A 16,169-nucleotide genomic window follows, 5' to 3' on the forward strand; every position below is an offset into this window, starting at 1 on the left:
GCATCCGGGTCCGGGACGTCTGTCCCTCGGGCCTCTTTTGCTTCGGTGGGCATCATGCGCAGCTCCGCCGACCTAAAGACCGACACACATGACATCCCGCTGCGTCAGCGCTTTGCCTCCGAGGCCGAGCCAAGCATAATTGCTTTCTTCCGTCATTATTCCGCGGAGAGAATGTGCCGGGTTGAAGTCGAATTAGACTTTCCCAATCGGAAGCGCTAGGCAACCCAGGGGTTCCCAGAAGCGACAGGAGGCCAGTTCTCGATGGAAAGCTTGGTATTGTGCAATTGCCTGTAAACATGAAGAAAACCAACAAAGAAACCGAAGCAACTAGAAGCTTGGCCTTCAATAAGCTTGCTTCTGTCCAATTGACAATACCATCGTATGCAACCAACTGTCAAGCCCATCTTGAGCACTCTCGATGAGAGACTTGAGCATCCCCCCAGTGCCCAGGTACTTTGCCTTTGGTACATGCGGGGGGGAAACGTTTCTCCAATTTGACGTTCCTCTAATTATGCCTTCAATCAGCAAGGTTAGGAAACCGAAGATCACTCAATCCACTCGCACGCGTATTCGGGTCCGTGGGCAGGAGTCGTCTGATACATCAAGTGTGTCACATGCAACTGACTCCCGCATAGAACGCATGCGGCCTCCAATGTGTATAAGGACGGGCCGAGTAATTTTCAATTTTACGCCTTCCTTTGTTCGAACTCAAGTTGTATTTAATTCAAGCCTCCTCACTTTGTCTCAACTGCACCTCTTTGTTAGCGGCGAGCGTGTTCAAACCCACTCTAAATTTCGGCTTCATTGTTAGTCAGAGGCCAACCAACAATCAGCACATAAAAAGGATACACTGAGATCGTCAGACACTCTGCTCGGAACACCCGGAAAACAACTCTCGACTCAGCCGAAATGCTCAACACAACAGTTACTCTAACCCACGTTACCCCGGTCCCGGAGGGCACGTCAAAGGAGGACGCGATCGCTCTCATCCACGACGCGGAGCACCACATCAAGTGCGATCCCAACATGAAGGATTACACCAAACGCACCCCCGAGATCCCGCCAACGGTGCCCCAGGACATTGAGCCCATTGCTGCGACGGAGTGCTACTCAGTCACCGACAGCGTGCCAACGCTGCTTCCCAAGGGTATCTGGGACAGGGATGCGGTCAGCGACTACGAATTCACGTTCACCAAGGACGGCAGTTTTGTGCGCACCAGCTGCCCACTCAGCGTCGTTTTGGAGACGCGCTGGACTGTCAGAGATGCTGAAGGCGGGGGAAGTGAGTTGGTTGAGGTTGTGGACATCAAGTGTTCCAGATTTTTGTCCAGCGTGGTGAAGGGGCAGTGCGACGTGAACTGGAAAGACTTTCACAAGAAGATCCTGGAGGGCAAGAAGTGATCCATCGAAGAGAAAAGAATTATTTGGTTGAGAGGAAACATGTTGCGAACAAGACGAAGAGCCTGTAGATGGCAGACATGAGTGGTATGAATAGATTCATATTCAGAGCGCCTCATGATCAGAGACGCATGCTTTCGTCAAAATGCTTGCTTGCTTCCTTGCTGGTGCGCTCTCGTACGCGAGCTTACATGAGGCTACTTCGCCCGCCAATTTCCATGCTACCTTGGCCGTCTCTCATCTCACCACTACGGCCGACAACAAATTCTCTATAGATTCTTTGCAGTCTTGCTCGCTCCTGCGTACTGATACTGGACCTGGTGCTCTCCAGAGCTTTCATCAAGTGGTTCAATCTCACCACAACCTCCTTATCCTCGACGGGCTTAGCCTCGCCCTCTGGACGTTGTGCGTGCTTGACCCTCTTCCGAGCTTGCTTAATGCTTTCCAGCTTGGCTAATATTGCGTTGTTTTCCACAATCTCCGCGGATCGGCTGATGGCCTTCGTAGCAGGCGCCGCATCTTGCCCATACCTGAACTGCACGAAGCTGGGAATCGACCCGTTCGAGGAAGCCGACTTTCCGTTGACCTTGCCGTTGGTCGTAGGAGGGTGTGAGACATCATCCAACACGTCGTGAATTGCCTCCAGCTGTGAGTTAGAGACAAGCGCCTGGAGATCTGCTCCAGAAAATCCCTCCGTCCGTCGTGCAATTTCCGTCCAGGCATCGTCAGACTTCGTCAGTTCCTCGCTCAGCTTGACCTTGCTAGAAAGCGACTTTAGAATGTCGACACGTTCTTCCAGTGACGGCATGTCGCAGAGCAGGGACTTATCCAAACGGCCTGGACGAAGCAGTGCAGGATCGATCAGGTCCGGTCGAGAAGTGGCTGCGAGTACGTACACACCAGAGAGGCCTTCTGCACCGTCCATCTGAGTGAGGAGCTGGTTCACCACGCGGTCCGTCACTCCCGTAGAATCATGTCCACGCTTCGGCGCAATAGAGTCAAATTCATCGAAGAACAGGACGCAAGGCTTGGCGGCCGATGCACGCTCGAAGAGATCGCGGACACTCTTCTCCGAGGCACCGATGTACTTGTTGAGAATTTCAGGTCCCTTGACGCTGATGAAGTTGAGACCACATTCTCCAGCCACCGCACTTGCGAGAAGGGTTTTGCCACAACCGGGGTATCCGTACAACAGGAGACCAGACCGCAGCCGCAAAGGGCATTGCTCGAAAATGGGCGCGTATTTTGTCGGGTATTGCAAGGTCTCAAGGAGAACCTGCCGGGTCTCCGTCAAACCACCGATCGAGCTGAATGTTGTGGTAGAGCTCTGTAGAGAGACATTTCGAAGTGACGCCGGCGTGAAACCCTTGAGGGCGCTGTCGAAGTCAACGCGGCCAAGGTTAACGGCACCTCCCTCGTTATCCTCGCTGACTGATCGAATGATTGCCTCATTGCGAGCCCTTGCGACGAGCAAGCTAATGTCTCCTGGCATGTAACCGTCTGTGAGACCAGCGACGTCGAGGAAGTCTAGATCAGGATCCAGAACGAAGCCTGCTGCTGTCCCGTTCCGCTGCTCATGACTGCCTTGGCTGCCTGCGTCCATCCAAGCGCTATCTTCACCTGCTGCACTGCCATCCGCTGTTTGAGGTCGACTACCATCATGAGACACCTGCGGAATGTCTTCAGGAGAAACAGCATCCTGTCTCACAATGGACTCCATGACCTTGCGCCTTGCTTCCTTGTTTGGCGCCTTTAGGTCGATGATTTCACGAACGACGTGACCTCCAATTATAACATTATTCAAAGAATCCTTGCCCTCGGATGTCGCCAGCAAAACCACGCCAGTCTCCGCGTTGCAATATTGACGCACAATGCTGCTAATGATTTCACCTACTTGGCGGCTGCGTCCGTTGTCGTTGCCGACTTGCAACTCCGTTTCCACCGGACACAGCTTATCGAGGTCGTCGAGAACTACAAGCGCCTTGCCCCCTAGTCGGGCTCCCCAGCTTGCTGACATAAAAACCTGATTCAACGTGTCTTTGATAGTTGCGACTCTCGTTTCGTCGTTAACAAGCTTTCTGCATGGGAAGTATGTGGTGTGAAACAGTAGTTCTTTTCCGAGCTCGTGAGCCAGTGACTTGGCAACAGCAGTCTTGCCTGAGCCAAGAGCACCAGTGAGGAGAGTCGAAGATAGATGAGAGAGGTGACTTCGAAGATCTTGCAGCAATTTGTCAATGCCCACAAGCTGACCATCATAAGAGGGCTGCAACTCGGCAAGACTGTCGTTGTTCATCCACTGAGGACGAGGGACCGGGTCACGGAATTCGATATTGATCTTGTCGCTGAGTCCCAGTACCCATTTTGTCGACGATCTGAGTGGATCGCTGTTGATGGCAGTCGGGTCGAAGCGCACGACACCACCTTCCCAGCCTTGAGGAGCCTCCAACCCGTCGTAGAGACCAATGACTGATCCATCGGTCAGAGGACCACTAAGAAGGGAAGAAGAATCCTTGCGAGCTCCATACATATGCTTGAATTGCTTTGAAGCTTCTTCCTTTCCAGCTTTGGACTCGCCGCCGAACTTCAAACCGTCTGATGTCGACTTCTTGGAGGCTGCAAATGGGTGGATGATCAGCCTCTGCACGGCATCTAGTGGCCATTGCTGAGGCGCTGGCTCAATTTTGATAATGCCGCCTACAGCGCCTGTGAAGCCCAAAGTTGAGCACAACGGCGAAGACAGCGCGATTGTTTTGCTGTCAGGAGGATCATCCCAAGCCCGCAAATGCGCGATAACCTTAGTCGAGATCTTGGACGCGTTGGACGCTGCTTCAGCGTCCTGCTGCGGCTTTTGCGGGTTGGTGCTGGGTTGGGGGGTTGGACGCAGTATATTGACCGAAACGTAGTTTACACCTCGGAAGTCCTTGGTATAGAGAATGTCGCGGTCGACCCAAACACTGAAGTCTTGAATCGTGATGTCCTCGTCAAACCACTCCACACATGCCGTCTGGTCTACACCTCGGAGACACAACGCCGGTTTTCGCTCCTCTCGCGCACTTCGACGACGAACTGTGCTCGCGCCACTTCGCTTCGATTTGGATGTGCTGGCCACGCTGCGGTTCTCCCCCAGCGAATGCGACGTCTTGGCTCGGGTCTTTGGCGCAACGATGACTTCAGCGTTCGGTGAGATTTTTGCGAATGGAAAATCGGTTGGTGGCGGGGGATCGAGCGATACGACCTTGATGTTGGCTGTAGAAGTTGGTGACAGATGCAACGTGACGGCGTGCGGCTGGACGATGGTACCAGTGCTCGAGAGGAAGGCGGGGTTCGGTAAGGCACGGACTTGATACTGCAGGTTGAGTTCGAGGAAGTTCGCGTTGAGCTCAATCATTTCCCAGTCTTCCGGCGTAAGCGGCTCAATGTTGATCGTGTGCGCAACCGGAGGATCGACGTGTATGGAGGCTGTCACCTTCTGCCCATCCGAGAGTCCCAAAGTGTTGGCGAGCGTGGCATCAATTTCAACCTGTGCCACTTCTTGCTCGCGTCCACCACTCCTGCCACCATTGATCCCGTCTCGTCCGACTATGGGGGCGACTTTGCGCTTACTCGGCATGCCGGTCCAGCCCACGAAGACGGACCGTTGTTGTGATGCGCCGGACCCGGAGGCGCTCGCGGAGGAAGGTCGGTAATTGAGTTCCACGATGACATTTTGCGCGGGCTATTGCGCAATTGTTAATTTGAACTCTACTGCAGATAGCATAGGCATTACTTACGGTGTTGACGTTGACGAGGAGCGAGACCAACGATGCGGGGAGGTTGACCAGGCAGCTCTTGAGCTGGGGGGAGAGAGAGATCTCCGCCGGAGTCGATTGCGCATTCCGCCGTGGAGCCATGACAGCAATTGACTGATCAGCAATCCATGAGGTTGTACAAAACAAAAGAGTGGCACGCTCTTAGCAGAGAGCAAGATAGATTTGCGGGCGTGGTTCGCTCTAGACGTAGCTGGAGTCTGGAGAAGCTAGCTGTTGGAGCTGGAAATGAGAGATGAACCGAGACTGGCCCAGGCATGTGCCGACGCCGAGGCATTCCCGGCATGGAAAGGGACCTCCACCCCATTGGGCCCGAACACGGGGTAGCTGCAGGAGTCCTGTACGTATCTTTTCCGGACCCCCTGGCTTTTGGGGAGCAGGATCCATATGTTACGCCACATTGTGGCTTGCCCCGAAAATCAATTAACGCGTGTCTGACACGCTCGCGTCTGGAAGTCGCGTAATTTCGTGGTTTGGTCTCCCGTGTCTTCCCCCCTAGCGCATTGATCAGGTCCCGTCGATTCTTCTTCTAGCCCCCACCCGGCGCCAAACTTCGATTCGATAGCAGCAGAACAGAACCACTCCCCGCTGCCGTCGCAAAGACGGATTATACCCCTTTCACAACTGCACCTGCGTCTGTCAGACTAGGTCATTGAGCTTCCAAGAGACAATTCTGCAGTCGAGACCCCGCAAATTCTGTCAAGATGGCGCTTCGTCAATTCAAGGCGCCGGTAGCGTATGAAGCGCAGCAGAGTAAGCCAGACCTGCCAACTCGATCCCACACCGCTGTCGCAAGACGATCCTAACTCGCTGCTAGCCGCTCTCGAATCCTTCCTCAAAGACTTCAAGGCGTCGCCTGAGCAGACCATCGCACATGCCCTCGGCAACATTACGATAGACGAAGATGACTTTAGCGACGACGATGAATTGATGGAGGACGATGGTGCCCGCCAGACTCACCGCCGGGATAAGACCCCGCCCGCGCATAAATACCAGGCCATGATGCAGAAGCTTGCAGACCGCCAGATTGATGAGGTTTTGGTCGACCTGGACGACATCGCAGCTGTGGGCAAACCCGAGTAACTTGTCTGGCATGAGACTGAGGACTGACGATAACTCTAGTTCGAATCACAAATCGGCGACGAGCTCCATTTGGTGGAGTCCATCGAGACCAACACCAAGCATTATGTCGAATTGATGTCAAGAGCGGTGGACAAGCTTATGCCCAAGCCTAGCGCCGACACAACGTATGCCAACTTGCAACCCCTTGGAAATGCTTCACACTAACGGCAAAAAGCTTCAAGGATGACGTTCTGGATGTTTTGATGGAGCGAAGACAGAGGAGAAACGAGCAACTGCAGCGTCAAGCTACTGAGCCTACGGATGGCCAGCTCCCCGACCCTACCGTCGCCGAGGACAAGTTCCCCGCCGAGCTCACTCGCCGATATACCCTCGTCTTCAAGCCTCGATCCGATTCCCCTGACCACCCAGCGAAGGCCTATGCCGTGCGTAACGTCAAGGGCGACCAGCTTGGCCACCTGATTACCGTTCGCGCAATCGCCACCAGAGTTTCAGACGTCAAGCCCATCGTGCAGGTCAGCGCCTACACCTGTGACCGTTGCGGCTGCGAAATCTTCCAGCCCGTCAACGAGAAGTCATTCGGTCCGTTGACCGTATGCCCCTCAAAGGATTGCGAGATGAACCAGGCCAAGGGTCAGCTTCACCCATCTACGAGAGCCTCCAAGTTCTTGCCCTTCCAGGAGGTCAAGGTTCAGGAGCTTGCGGAGCAGGTTCCCATCGGTCAGATTCCTCGTACCTTGACTGTTCTGTGTTACGGTACCTCGGTGCGCAAGGTCAACCCGGGCGATGTTGTCGATATTTCGGGTATCTTCCTACCCACCCCTTACACTGGTTTCAAGGCTATGAGGGCCGGTCTTCTGACCGATACCTTCCTGGAGGCGCATCACATCGTCCAGCACAAGAAGGCCTACTCTGAAATGATCGTGGACGCCAAGCTTGTTCGCCGCATCGACCAGTACAGGCAATCCGGCCAAGTCTACGAGCTTCTTGCAAAGTCCATTGCCCCCGAAATCTATGGACACCTCGATGTCAAGAAGGCACTTCTCCTGCTTCTCATTGGTGCTCCGTTGAAGCAAGCTGAGGATGGCATGAAGATTCGTGGTGACATCAACATCTGCTTGATGGGTGACCCTGGTGTGGCCAAGTCCCAGCTGCTCAAGTACATCTCAAAGGTCGCTCCCCGTGGTGTCTACACCTCCGGTCGCGGTTCCAGTGGTGTCGGTCTGACGGCTGCCGTCATGCGTGATCCTGTAACCGACGAGATGGTTCTCGAGGGTGGTGCTCTCGTCCTCGCTGACAACGGCATCTGCTGTATCGATGAATTCGACAAAATGGACGAGAACGACCGTACAGCTATCCACGAGGTTATGGAACAGCAGACCATCTCCATCTCCAAGGCTGGCATTTCCACCACTCTCAACGCCCGCACTTCCATCCTTGCCGCCGCTAACCCCATTTACGGTCGCTACAACCCTCGCATCTCCCCGGTCGAGAACATCAACCTCCCCGCCGCTCTCCTCTCTCGTTTCGACATCATGTTCTTGCTTCTTGATACCCCATCTCGCGAGTCTGACGCCCAGCTCGCCAAGCACGTCGCCTATGTCCACATGCATATGAAGCACCCGGACATTGGCACCGACTCTGTTGTTTTCTCACCGCACGAGGTCCGCTCCTACGTCGCTCAAGCTCGCACATACCGCCCTGTCGTCACGGAAGGCATCAACGAGTACATCATCAAGACATACGTTCGTATGCGCGAGCAGCAGCGCCGCGCAGAGAAGAAGGGCCAACAGTTCACCCACACGACGCCGCGTACCCTCCTCGGTATCATCCGTCTCGCCCAGGCCCTCGCCCGTCTTCGTTTCTCCAACGAGGTTACCAACGACGACGTCGACGAGGCGCTGCGCCTCATTGAGGCCTCCAAGGAGAGTCTCGCCGCCGAGCAGAGCAGCTCCGGACGCTCGCGTCTTAACGCGAGCAGCAGAATCTACAACCTGGTCAAGTCGCTGGCCGACAGCGGTGCCTGCCGCACCGACGATGCCGACGACGAAGACGATGAGCTTGGCACCGAAATGTCCCTCCGCAAGGTCAAGGAGCGTGTCATTGCCAAGGGATTCACCGAGGACCAGTGGCTCGCTGCCCTGGAGGAGTACAACGAGCTCGATGTAAGTTTTCACCCCCAACCCAATCTTTCTTTTCTTCAGAGACATTCTCTAACCCATCGGAAAATAGGTGTGGCAAACGGCTGGCAACGGCACCAGATTGGTCTTCATCACGGCCGCAGGAACGCACGACTAATTGTCAGCGGACGATGGTACTGTCGGGGTTGCGTAGTGTCGTTGAAAAATGTTATTCGTCATATACGGCTTTGCAAACTGAAGCCGCCTTGGGATTGGCGTTGTTGGGTTTATCATGGATGAAGTGACCAGAGAGGTGGAGAGGCTGACTTTTCCCAACCACTCGAATGAAGAAGATAATGAATCACAAAAGATGCCAGATACATCTCAGTCCTTTGTCTCGTCCAATGATCATGATGTCAAAGTAGTCGCAAAGCTCATTCCTTTTACGTGGATTGGGAAATTCTCATAACTTCAGATGATGGTAGTATAGTACAAAAGCTCTTCCTTTTTTCACACCTCCCACATCTTTGGTACACTGATACATGTAGACACTGCCCGCCCCCACCCGCACTTCTCGTTCCATCGTCCCATCCCTTTAGTACTGCAGCATACGCGTGTTGAGCAAGCTCGCCCGCTCCAACTCGCCGAGGATACCACCACCAGCGACAGTCCACTTCTCACCAACAGAACCGGCGTCAACGCGCGAGCGATACATGCCGCTGGCAGCCCAGTACTCCATCACGGCGCGGGCCTCGTCGCGGCTGACGCCGCTGACGTTGAACGTCTCGACGTTGCGGACGGACTCGTAGATGCGGTCGTCGTAGCCCTTGCCGTACGGGTCGGGCGTGGGGACGTGCAGGCCCTCGGCGGCGGCGGCGGACTGCGCAAGGGCGAGTTCCATGGACGGGGAGCGGGGCGCGTTGCTGCGGCTGGTGGCGGCGATGACGGCGCCGCCGTTGGCGAGGGGCGTCTTGCCGCTGAGGGCGTCGACGAAGAGGCGGACCAGGGTGAGATCGTGGGCGTGCACGAGGTTGAAGGCCGGGTCGCGGTAGGCAGAAATCTTCATGATGTGGGAGAGGCCATCGAGGGTGAGGAGGACCGGGGGCCCGCCGGGAGCGGTGGTCAACTCGGACCAGAGGGCCTGGAAGGCGGGCCAGGCGAACTCGGTCTCCTTGGCGGCGTTTGCGATGTCGTAGAGGGTGCCGTCCTTGGGGACGTGAAGGAGCTCCGGGTACTCCTTTGTGATCTTGTGCTTCTTGAGGACGGACCCGTTGGCCTTCATGATTTGCTGCAGGAGGTTGAAGCAGTAGGTTGGCTGGTAGAATTGGAGGGGCTTGGAGCTGGGGACGGGGCTGTAGTCCGTGTTGGAGTTGGTCAGGTCTTGGGCTATGGAGTGTGTTAGTTGCGATGATGATGCTTGTGAAGTGAGTGAGCATACCTTCGGGGATGTTAATGACAACCCAGTTGTTCATGAGAGCGTGAGCCATGGTTTGCAGCAGCAACATGCTCTTGCCTCCAACTTTGCCTCCCGTCAACACCGTCCTCAACGTCTGCCTCTCCTGGACGGCCTTGTCGACCCTGCTGACCAGCTTCACCGTCTCCTCCCTCACGAGCATGTGCGGTTTCCTGAACAGGCCCCAGGGCTGGTGGATCTTGAACGCCTCGAGCGTGCGCAGCTGGTCGACAAGCTGATCCGGCAGACCGACCATGGTCCCCTGGGCCTCAACCGAAGACATTGTGGTCCCGTCAACCACCTTCAGGCCCTCGACGAGCAGCGCACTGTTGTTGCTGAGCGTGATGCGCTTGCGGAAGGCCTTACGCTCTCCCGGCGCGGGCTTCTTCACCTTGATGTTCTCCCGCTTCTTCTTGGAGTTCTGGTTGATCTTGCCGCGACGGATGTGCTTTCCCCAGTGTTGTACCTTGCGCATGGTCGAGGCGTTGGCGCCGCCGGCTGCAAGGGCAGAGGTGGTCGAGAAGAGGGCGGAGCCGGAGGGGGCGGCGGCCGCATAGGAGGTGATGACGGGGACGATGCGCTGCGAGAGGACCCGGGGTGCTGCTACTGCTGCGGCCGTCGTCGGCCGGGTGAGGCACCGCGCGCAGTTGGCGGAGGCCATTGTGGGTGGTTTCGGTGCCCGAGGCTGGCTGTTTCTTGCTCGTATGTCTGTTTGCCGGTGAATCTTTATGAGGCCATTCGGATTGGCACAGTCGCGGGTGTTCGGTTCCGTCCGAAGCAGCTCGTCGAGTCGCCCCTTTGGTAGGTCGTCGTCGTGCGATGTCTTTCCCCAAGCTCCAAAAAGTTCGTAAATTCTCGGGCTCGTTAGAGGCACACCCCTCCGGGGCTCGTAGGTCATTGAGCCAATTGCAGCGCTGATTGGCGGGGCGCTGTTGGTCGGCGGTGCGGTGGCAGTTGATCCGATCTAATCGCTCGCCGCCAAAATTTCTGGCAGAAAAAAAGTTCTGGATAATCCCACCTGCAGGCGCCCCAGATACGCTCCCCCGTTACGCCGTACAACTCCAGACATCTGCACACTCCAAACCTCCCCGAAAGTCGCCATTCCGAACCAAGCCACGAAACAAAAGCACGCGACACCGGCTATCGAAATGGCGCTCCCTGTTTCGCGCCCCAAGCTGCCCGTCGCAGTCAACAAGCCCACACCCTACAACTTCGACCTGGGCCTGCTGCTCGCCAACGACCCCAACCCCCTCGAGCTCGACCAGTCCGCCATTGAGGAATCCCTCGCCGCCACAGCTCGCGACGGCGCCCAGGCCCTCATCAACCAGCTCCTGACCACCTGCCCTCTCCAAAGCACCTCCGACGGCGTCCTCCTGACGCTTCCGCCCCCCTCGACGGACCTGCCGCGCGAGAAGCCCGTCCCCAAGGCCAAGGAGCCGACCAAGTGGGAGCGCTTCGCCGCCAAGCGCGGCATCAAGCCCAAGACGCGCGAGCAGCGCAAGAACCTCGCCTTCGACGAGGACACGCAGGAGTGGCGCCGCAAGTGGGGTTACAAGGGCCTGAACAAGAAGGGCGAGGACGACTGGGTTGTCGAGGTCGATGCCGAGAAGGAGATGAACCGCCCCGAGGGCACCACGATCCGTGGCGACAAGCGCAGGGAACGAAAGGAGAAGATCAAGCGCAACGAGAGGAAAATGAGAAAGAACCAACGCGAGGCGGCTGGCAAGCGGTAGAGAAAAGATGGAGAGCAAAATTGTGTAATGCTTTTAGGTTCGGCATGGGTTGGCGTTTTATTGGCGGTGGTTATTCATATCCAGTCTGTATGCTTGGGCGTCGGATTCTTAAAAGGAATGGAACGGCTTCACGAGCCAGATCTCTGGCTCTGATTACATCAACCTTGACCGGGCACTGGTGCTTTGAATTGTGAACTTGTGGTCCTCATTTTCCACCGCGGGCTTCGTCTGGCCGCGCTTGACCTCGTGCTACATATATAATCCTTCATATAGTACACAGATCCCACCGAACCCCCTCAGTCATACTTATTCGTGAGCTGTGTCCGTGTCCCCCGACCTAGCCAGCATTTCGTGAATGCTCCTCATCCCCATGTCCTGCTATGCTACTAAAGACCAAACATCGCTAGATTCGTAGCTCCTTACAAAAGTGCAGAAAAGAAGAAAATTAGGTACCCAAATTTGAGCTGCCTGAAGCGCGAACGCAAGACGGCGGCTCGGGTTGCGAGGATCCTATTCGTTGATGCAAAAGTAGCCCAACGCAGTTTCCTAAAGGGATAAAACGACGGCTTTTGTGATACGATTCGATGCCCTGGGGTATACCAAATAGCATGATGCTGTGTCGCAAACGAAGCGGAACCCAATCTGCAATCTCTATGCGGTCCGTCACCTGGAGACTTTTGCAACCACCCGGACAGCATCAAGATAGTGATGGGATGGAAGCGCATGAAGGGGAAAACGAAAGTCGTTAACGGCGTAAGGTCGTCGTCGATAATGTAATGTTGATGCAACTGCTCCATATGCACACGAGTTCCGCCTGGGTATTCGAGGTTGAAAGAAACTGTTGATGGTTTCTATACTGTGCTTTAGAAACCGAGGGGCGAGAGAGGCTTGATGGGTGACAGAGGTCGCAGGTCGCTGGAACCTCGTGGCGCGTCGCGGCCGCTGTCAATCGTCAGAGTTGTCGCCATGGTCGAGTTAGATGCGACACTGCCGTTGGACTCAGAGAGTTGGAGGGGCTTTTTTTTTAGCCGCCGATCCTTTGGTTGCTCGGTACTAGCGTTTGAGTGCTTGCTGCTGTTGTCAGACGGTGTTGCAGCCCTCTCCAAAGTAATCGTTGGTTCCTCCGGCGTTGGTTCCTGTGATGACTCCTTGGATGGCTTGCGTGGCTCTGACAGGCCCTTCGGGGGAGGTTGGTCGAAAAGCTGATACTCCTGCTCGATGAACTTTGCCTCGTTCTTGCAGCCCTTCCAGCAGTCGCGCCAGTCGCAAACCAGGAATCTGAAGCAGAAAGCATCAATCTTCATGCAGGGCTGGAAGCAAATGCAAAGGTTTCGGAAGTCCATCTTGTTCTTGTCGGAATGGGCCAAAAGTAGGCTGAGATGGCAGGTGATGGCGAAGAGCAGGTAGTAGTTGAACGGCGATAGGTTAGACAGCTCCTCGACCAGGAGTGGAGGAACGGTTTCGTAGCCAGCGCATTCCCTCGCAACGCGTTCCTGTGCCTCCTTCGGGAACAGCTCATCGGGAAGCTCTCTCAGCCATGCCTTGAGCATGGAACCGATAATATTGATGTCGTACAAGTCAGGCTGCTCGAATAAGTTGACGTCGTATTCTAGAAATCTTGTTAGTGCGCTGGTCACATCTGCATGGATTGTATCGTCAAACCTTCGTCGAATCTCCTCTGCCACTTCTTGATCTGGGGTCCACTACCCGGCACACGATACAGGCCCTCGACATCGCAGCCCTTGTAATTCAAATAGTCGATTGCGCGCCATGGGAAAGCAGGCATCCAGAACTCAGTCTTGTCTCTAGAGTCCTCCAAACGCTTCGAAATACGTGTGCGTCGTGTTTGCTCGACCAGAGGTAGGTTGATTGTCTTAAGCTGGTAGTGTTCGTCGTCGATGACAGGCTCCTTCTCCGTCGTGCTGCCACTGCGGCCGCCCTTTCCGAAAAGGCGATTGCTGATCATATCTCTTCCGCTCTTCAAACCACCGAAAAAGCCTCCATTTGCCGAAGAGGAATTCTGGCGGGGGTGGTGCTCCTTTTCTCTCTGAATCTCCTTGTTCCCCTTCTCCCTCAGATTTTCTTTGTTGCCCATGTCTCGTGGCGAACCGCGGTCTTCTGAGCGGTTCCGCGCCGTGGAATTGACCATTTCCTTGATTGACCTGTCAGTTGCAGGTGCAGGCGCTGACGCCTTGCGTGGGTTGTAAGGGTCGGAGGGGATGTGCGACGGCTCGGGTTCGCTGATCGTTATTGGTACGGGGCTCGGCTGCTTGTCCCTAGAGCTTGAGCCGTCCTTGTCGCGGTCCTTGTCGCGGAGGGACTTGTTACGGGTCAAGAGACCGAAGGGCTTCGACTTGCCCTTCTTCGACGAAGAGGGTTGGGAAGCGGAAGGATCGAAGTCGGCAGCGGAGGCGATTGACACGTCAGACTTGGACGGCAAGGTGGGTGCGGGCTTTTGGACGGCGTTCTCAGCATAGGACGGGTCGGCTGGTGAAATGGCAGATGGGTTAGCGGCTGAAGAAATGGTCTCACGATAGGCGAAACGGGGGATGGATCAGGTGGTGGGCCCCGGCAGCACAGGTAGTGGGACACTGCGGTCTCAAGAAGGAAAGTTATCCTCGTACCTGAAGGTTGGGTGGGTTGGGTGGTGCTCATGGGAGCACTGTCGGGGCCCCTCGACATAGTTTCGCCTCTCGAGTCAGGGTTCTGGCTCGGGTTCTGCTGGTGGTTATGGCGCGAGGGTTGCTGCGGATGGTGGTGGTGGTAGGCGGGCGAGGATGAAGATGCGATAGAATGGGACGATTTGGACGACTTTGTGAAATTGAAGAAGAAGCCGCCCTTGGAGGCTTTGGTGCTGCTGGAGCCAGGGGAGGGATGGTCGAGGCGGTGCTGAGAACGGGGGCTGATGGGGTGTTGCTGATGATGCTGGCGAGGGGGCGTGTCTTCGGACGCGCGGTGCAGGGCGGAGGAAATGGGCGGATACTGCTGAAATTCGTCGTCGTCGTCGTCGTCGTCAAAGTTTCGATGTTCGTCAGCCAGCTGTAGAGACTGTTTGCGACTGGTGCTGGGTCTTTTCGGAGTGAACCTAAAGGGAGAGCGCGGAGATCTGGGAGAAGATTGCGATTTGGAGCCAGCGCTTGGAGGGACGGTAGAGGCGAGGGTTTCAGCAGAGCGCGGAACGTCCTCAGGCTGGTGGTCGGCGGACTGGGATTCAGACAGCGTCAGCGGCTGCGGTGCATGCTTGCGACCCATGGCAGGAGATTAACGTGCCCCCGGGGGCTCTGGCAGGCAGGCAGGCAAGTCGCTGGGTAAAATAAGTGTTTTGGGGGCCCGGTCAGAGAGGCAAAGGACTCGAAGGCGACACAAGGCGGCGTATGCGCAGGCGTGTGGGCGTATCGTAGGCGTAAGTAGGTGAGCGAGGATGTTGGAGGAGGAGGTGGTGGTGGTGGTGGACAGCGGCTGCGGGAGCGCCAAAAGGAGGACCAGGAGCAGGCAGGGCAGAGCTGCAGCAAGTCCCAGTCAGGTAATCCGTACCGTATAAATCCGACAGGTAGGCGCAGGGTGTCGAGGTACCTCGCCCTTGGAGATGAGATGAGCCAGGTAGAGGCGTGGTAAGGCCCCGAATGTGAGGAGGATGGGGGCGAGGCCAAGTATCAGGGCAGGCAGGCAGGCAGCGGGCAGGCCTCTCAAATGTCGGTGCCTGTGAGGTGTAGTGTGTGCAGTGGTGGCACTTCGAAGGATTGCAGCACCTCCCTCCCTCAGATCTTTGGTGGTGGTATCAACAGTACCTAGCAACAGTGCAACGGCACACAGGGCAAAGCAGCGAACGTGGATCAGGATGGGATGAGATGGGATGGGACAGACAAGCCCAGTAACGGCCCCAATCCTGATTCGCTGTCTGCCACAGGAGGGTGAGCTGTAGCTGTTTCGGTGTGCGCACTGGGACGGGGACGGACGGATCACGCATCTGTCGGGGATAGAAAGGGGAGGAGGGGGTGTAACGGCAGGCAGACAGACAGAGCTGCTGTTCTGGATAACAAAAAAAAAGACAACCCTGTGACAGTGCGGCTGCCCGGCTTGTTCCTAGGCCAGGTGGGCGGCGCAAGGGGCGTGTGTGAATGCAGGAAAGGTGGATGAGGATAGAGTGGTAAAAGATGGGATGGTGAGTTGTGAAATGTGTGTAATGAGAGCAGGCACAGAGGGTGAGAGATGGTAAGAGGGTAAGATGAGGTGCGGTGAGGGACTAGCAGCGCAAATGTAAGGTGACAATGGCAACCTGAAATTGTGAGACCAAAAGATAGGTAAGGTTGGTTGTATTGCACAGATAGATGGGCAATGGAAGGTACCTGAAGGAAGGAGATGATGAGGTAGCAGCTGTGGGATGGGGAAGTGGATGTGGATGTGGACTCTGAGGTTGGAGTGAGGTGAGTGAGGTGAGGTGCCAGCAGCCGGAGCCAGGGAGGCTGATGCAACTATGGAATGAATGGGCGTTGATTTGGGCCTCAAGGAGCCGGCCTTTCGGTGTCGTCTTCTGGGTTGTTCCCTCCTTGTCTACCTGTGCACAAACAGCAGGTGGCTG

General features: G+C 55.9%; 6 protein-coding genes across 6 annotated transcripts; 3 read left to right on the forward strand and 3 right to left on the reverse strand.

The window, feature by feature from the left end:
• Positions 1-909: 909 nt before the first annotated feature.
• Positions 910-1,401, forward strand: COL26b_009665 (uncharacterized protein; the record flags this gene model as incomplete). Its single annotated transcript, XM_053182386.1, has 1 exon — positions 910-1,401. The coding sequence occupies one exon, from the start codon at positions 910-912 to the stop codon at positions 1,399-1,401; it is 492 nt and encodes a 163-aa protein (XP_053033664.1).
• A 184-nt stretch (positions 1,402-1,585) lies between these two features.
• Positions 1,586-5,288, reverse strand: COL26b_009666 (uncharacterized protein; the record flags this gene model as incomplete). Its single annotated transcript, XM_053182387.1, has 2 exons — positions 1,586-5,113; positions 5,169-5,288. The coding sequence occupies 2 exons, from the start codon at positions 5,286-5,288 to the stop codon at positions 1,586-1,588; spliced, it is 3,648 nt and encodes a 1,215-aa protein (XP_053033665.1).
• Positions 5,289-5,908: 620 nt separating this feature from the next.
• COL26b_009667 (DNA replication licensing factor MCM7) lies at positions 5,909-8,582 on the forward strand (the record flags this gene model as incomplete). Its single annotated transcript, XM_053182388.1, has 5 exons — positions 5,909-5,957; positions 6,022-6,269; positions 6,327-6,451; positions 6,502-8,449; positions 8,517-8,582. The coding sequence occupies 5 exons, from the start codon at positions 5,909-5,911 to the stop codon at positions 8,580-8,582; spliced, it is 2,436 nt and encodes an 811-aa protein (XP_053033666.1).
• A 417-nt stretch (positions 8,583-8,999) lies between these two features.
• On the reverse strand, positions 9,000-10,518 carry COL26b_009668 (uncharacterized protein; the record flags this gene model as incomplete). The annotated part of the gene is made up of 2 exons (XM_053182389.1): positions 9,000-9,790; positions 9,843-10,518. 2 exons carry the CDS (start codon positions 10,516-10,518, stop codon positions 9,000-9,002), a joined length of 1,467 nt encoding a protein of 488 aa, XP_053033667.1.
• Positions 10,519-11,005: 487 nt separating this feature from the next.
• Positions 11,006-11,590, forward strand: COL26b_009669 (uncharacterized protein; the record flags this gene model as incomplete). Its single annotated transcript, XM_053182390.1, has 1 exon — positions 11,006-11,590. One exon carries the CDS (start codon positions 11,006-11,008, stop codon positions 11,588-11,590), a length of 585 nt encoding a protein of 194 aa, XP_053033668.1.
• Positions 11,591-12,453: 863 nt separating this feature from the next.
• Positions 12,454-14,842, reverse strand: COL26b_009670 (uncharacterized protein; the record flags this gene model as incomplete). The annotated part of the gene is made up of 3 exons (XM_053182391.1): positions 12,454-13,199; positions 13,253-14,077; positions 14,215-14,842. The coding sequence occupies 3 exons, from the start codon at positions 14,840-14,842 to the stop codon at positions 12,454-12,456; spliced, it is 2,199 nt and encodes a 732-aa protein (XP_053033669.1).
• Positions 14,843-16,169: the final 1,327 nt, after the last annotated feature.

This window comes from Colletotrichum chrysophilum, assembly GCF_026319265.1.
Source record: "Colletotrichum chrysophilum strain AFK26 chromosome Unknown scaffold_95, whole genome shotgun sequence".
Classification (NCBI taxonomy): domain Eukaryota; kingdom Fungi; phylum Ascomycota; class Sordariomycetes; order Glomerellales; family Glomerellaceae; genus Colletotrichum; species Colletotrichum chrysophilum.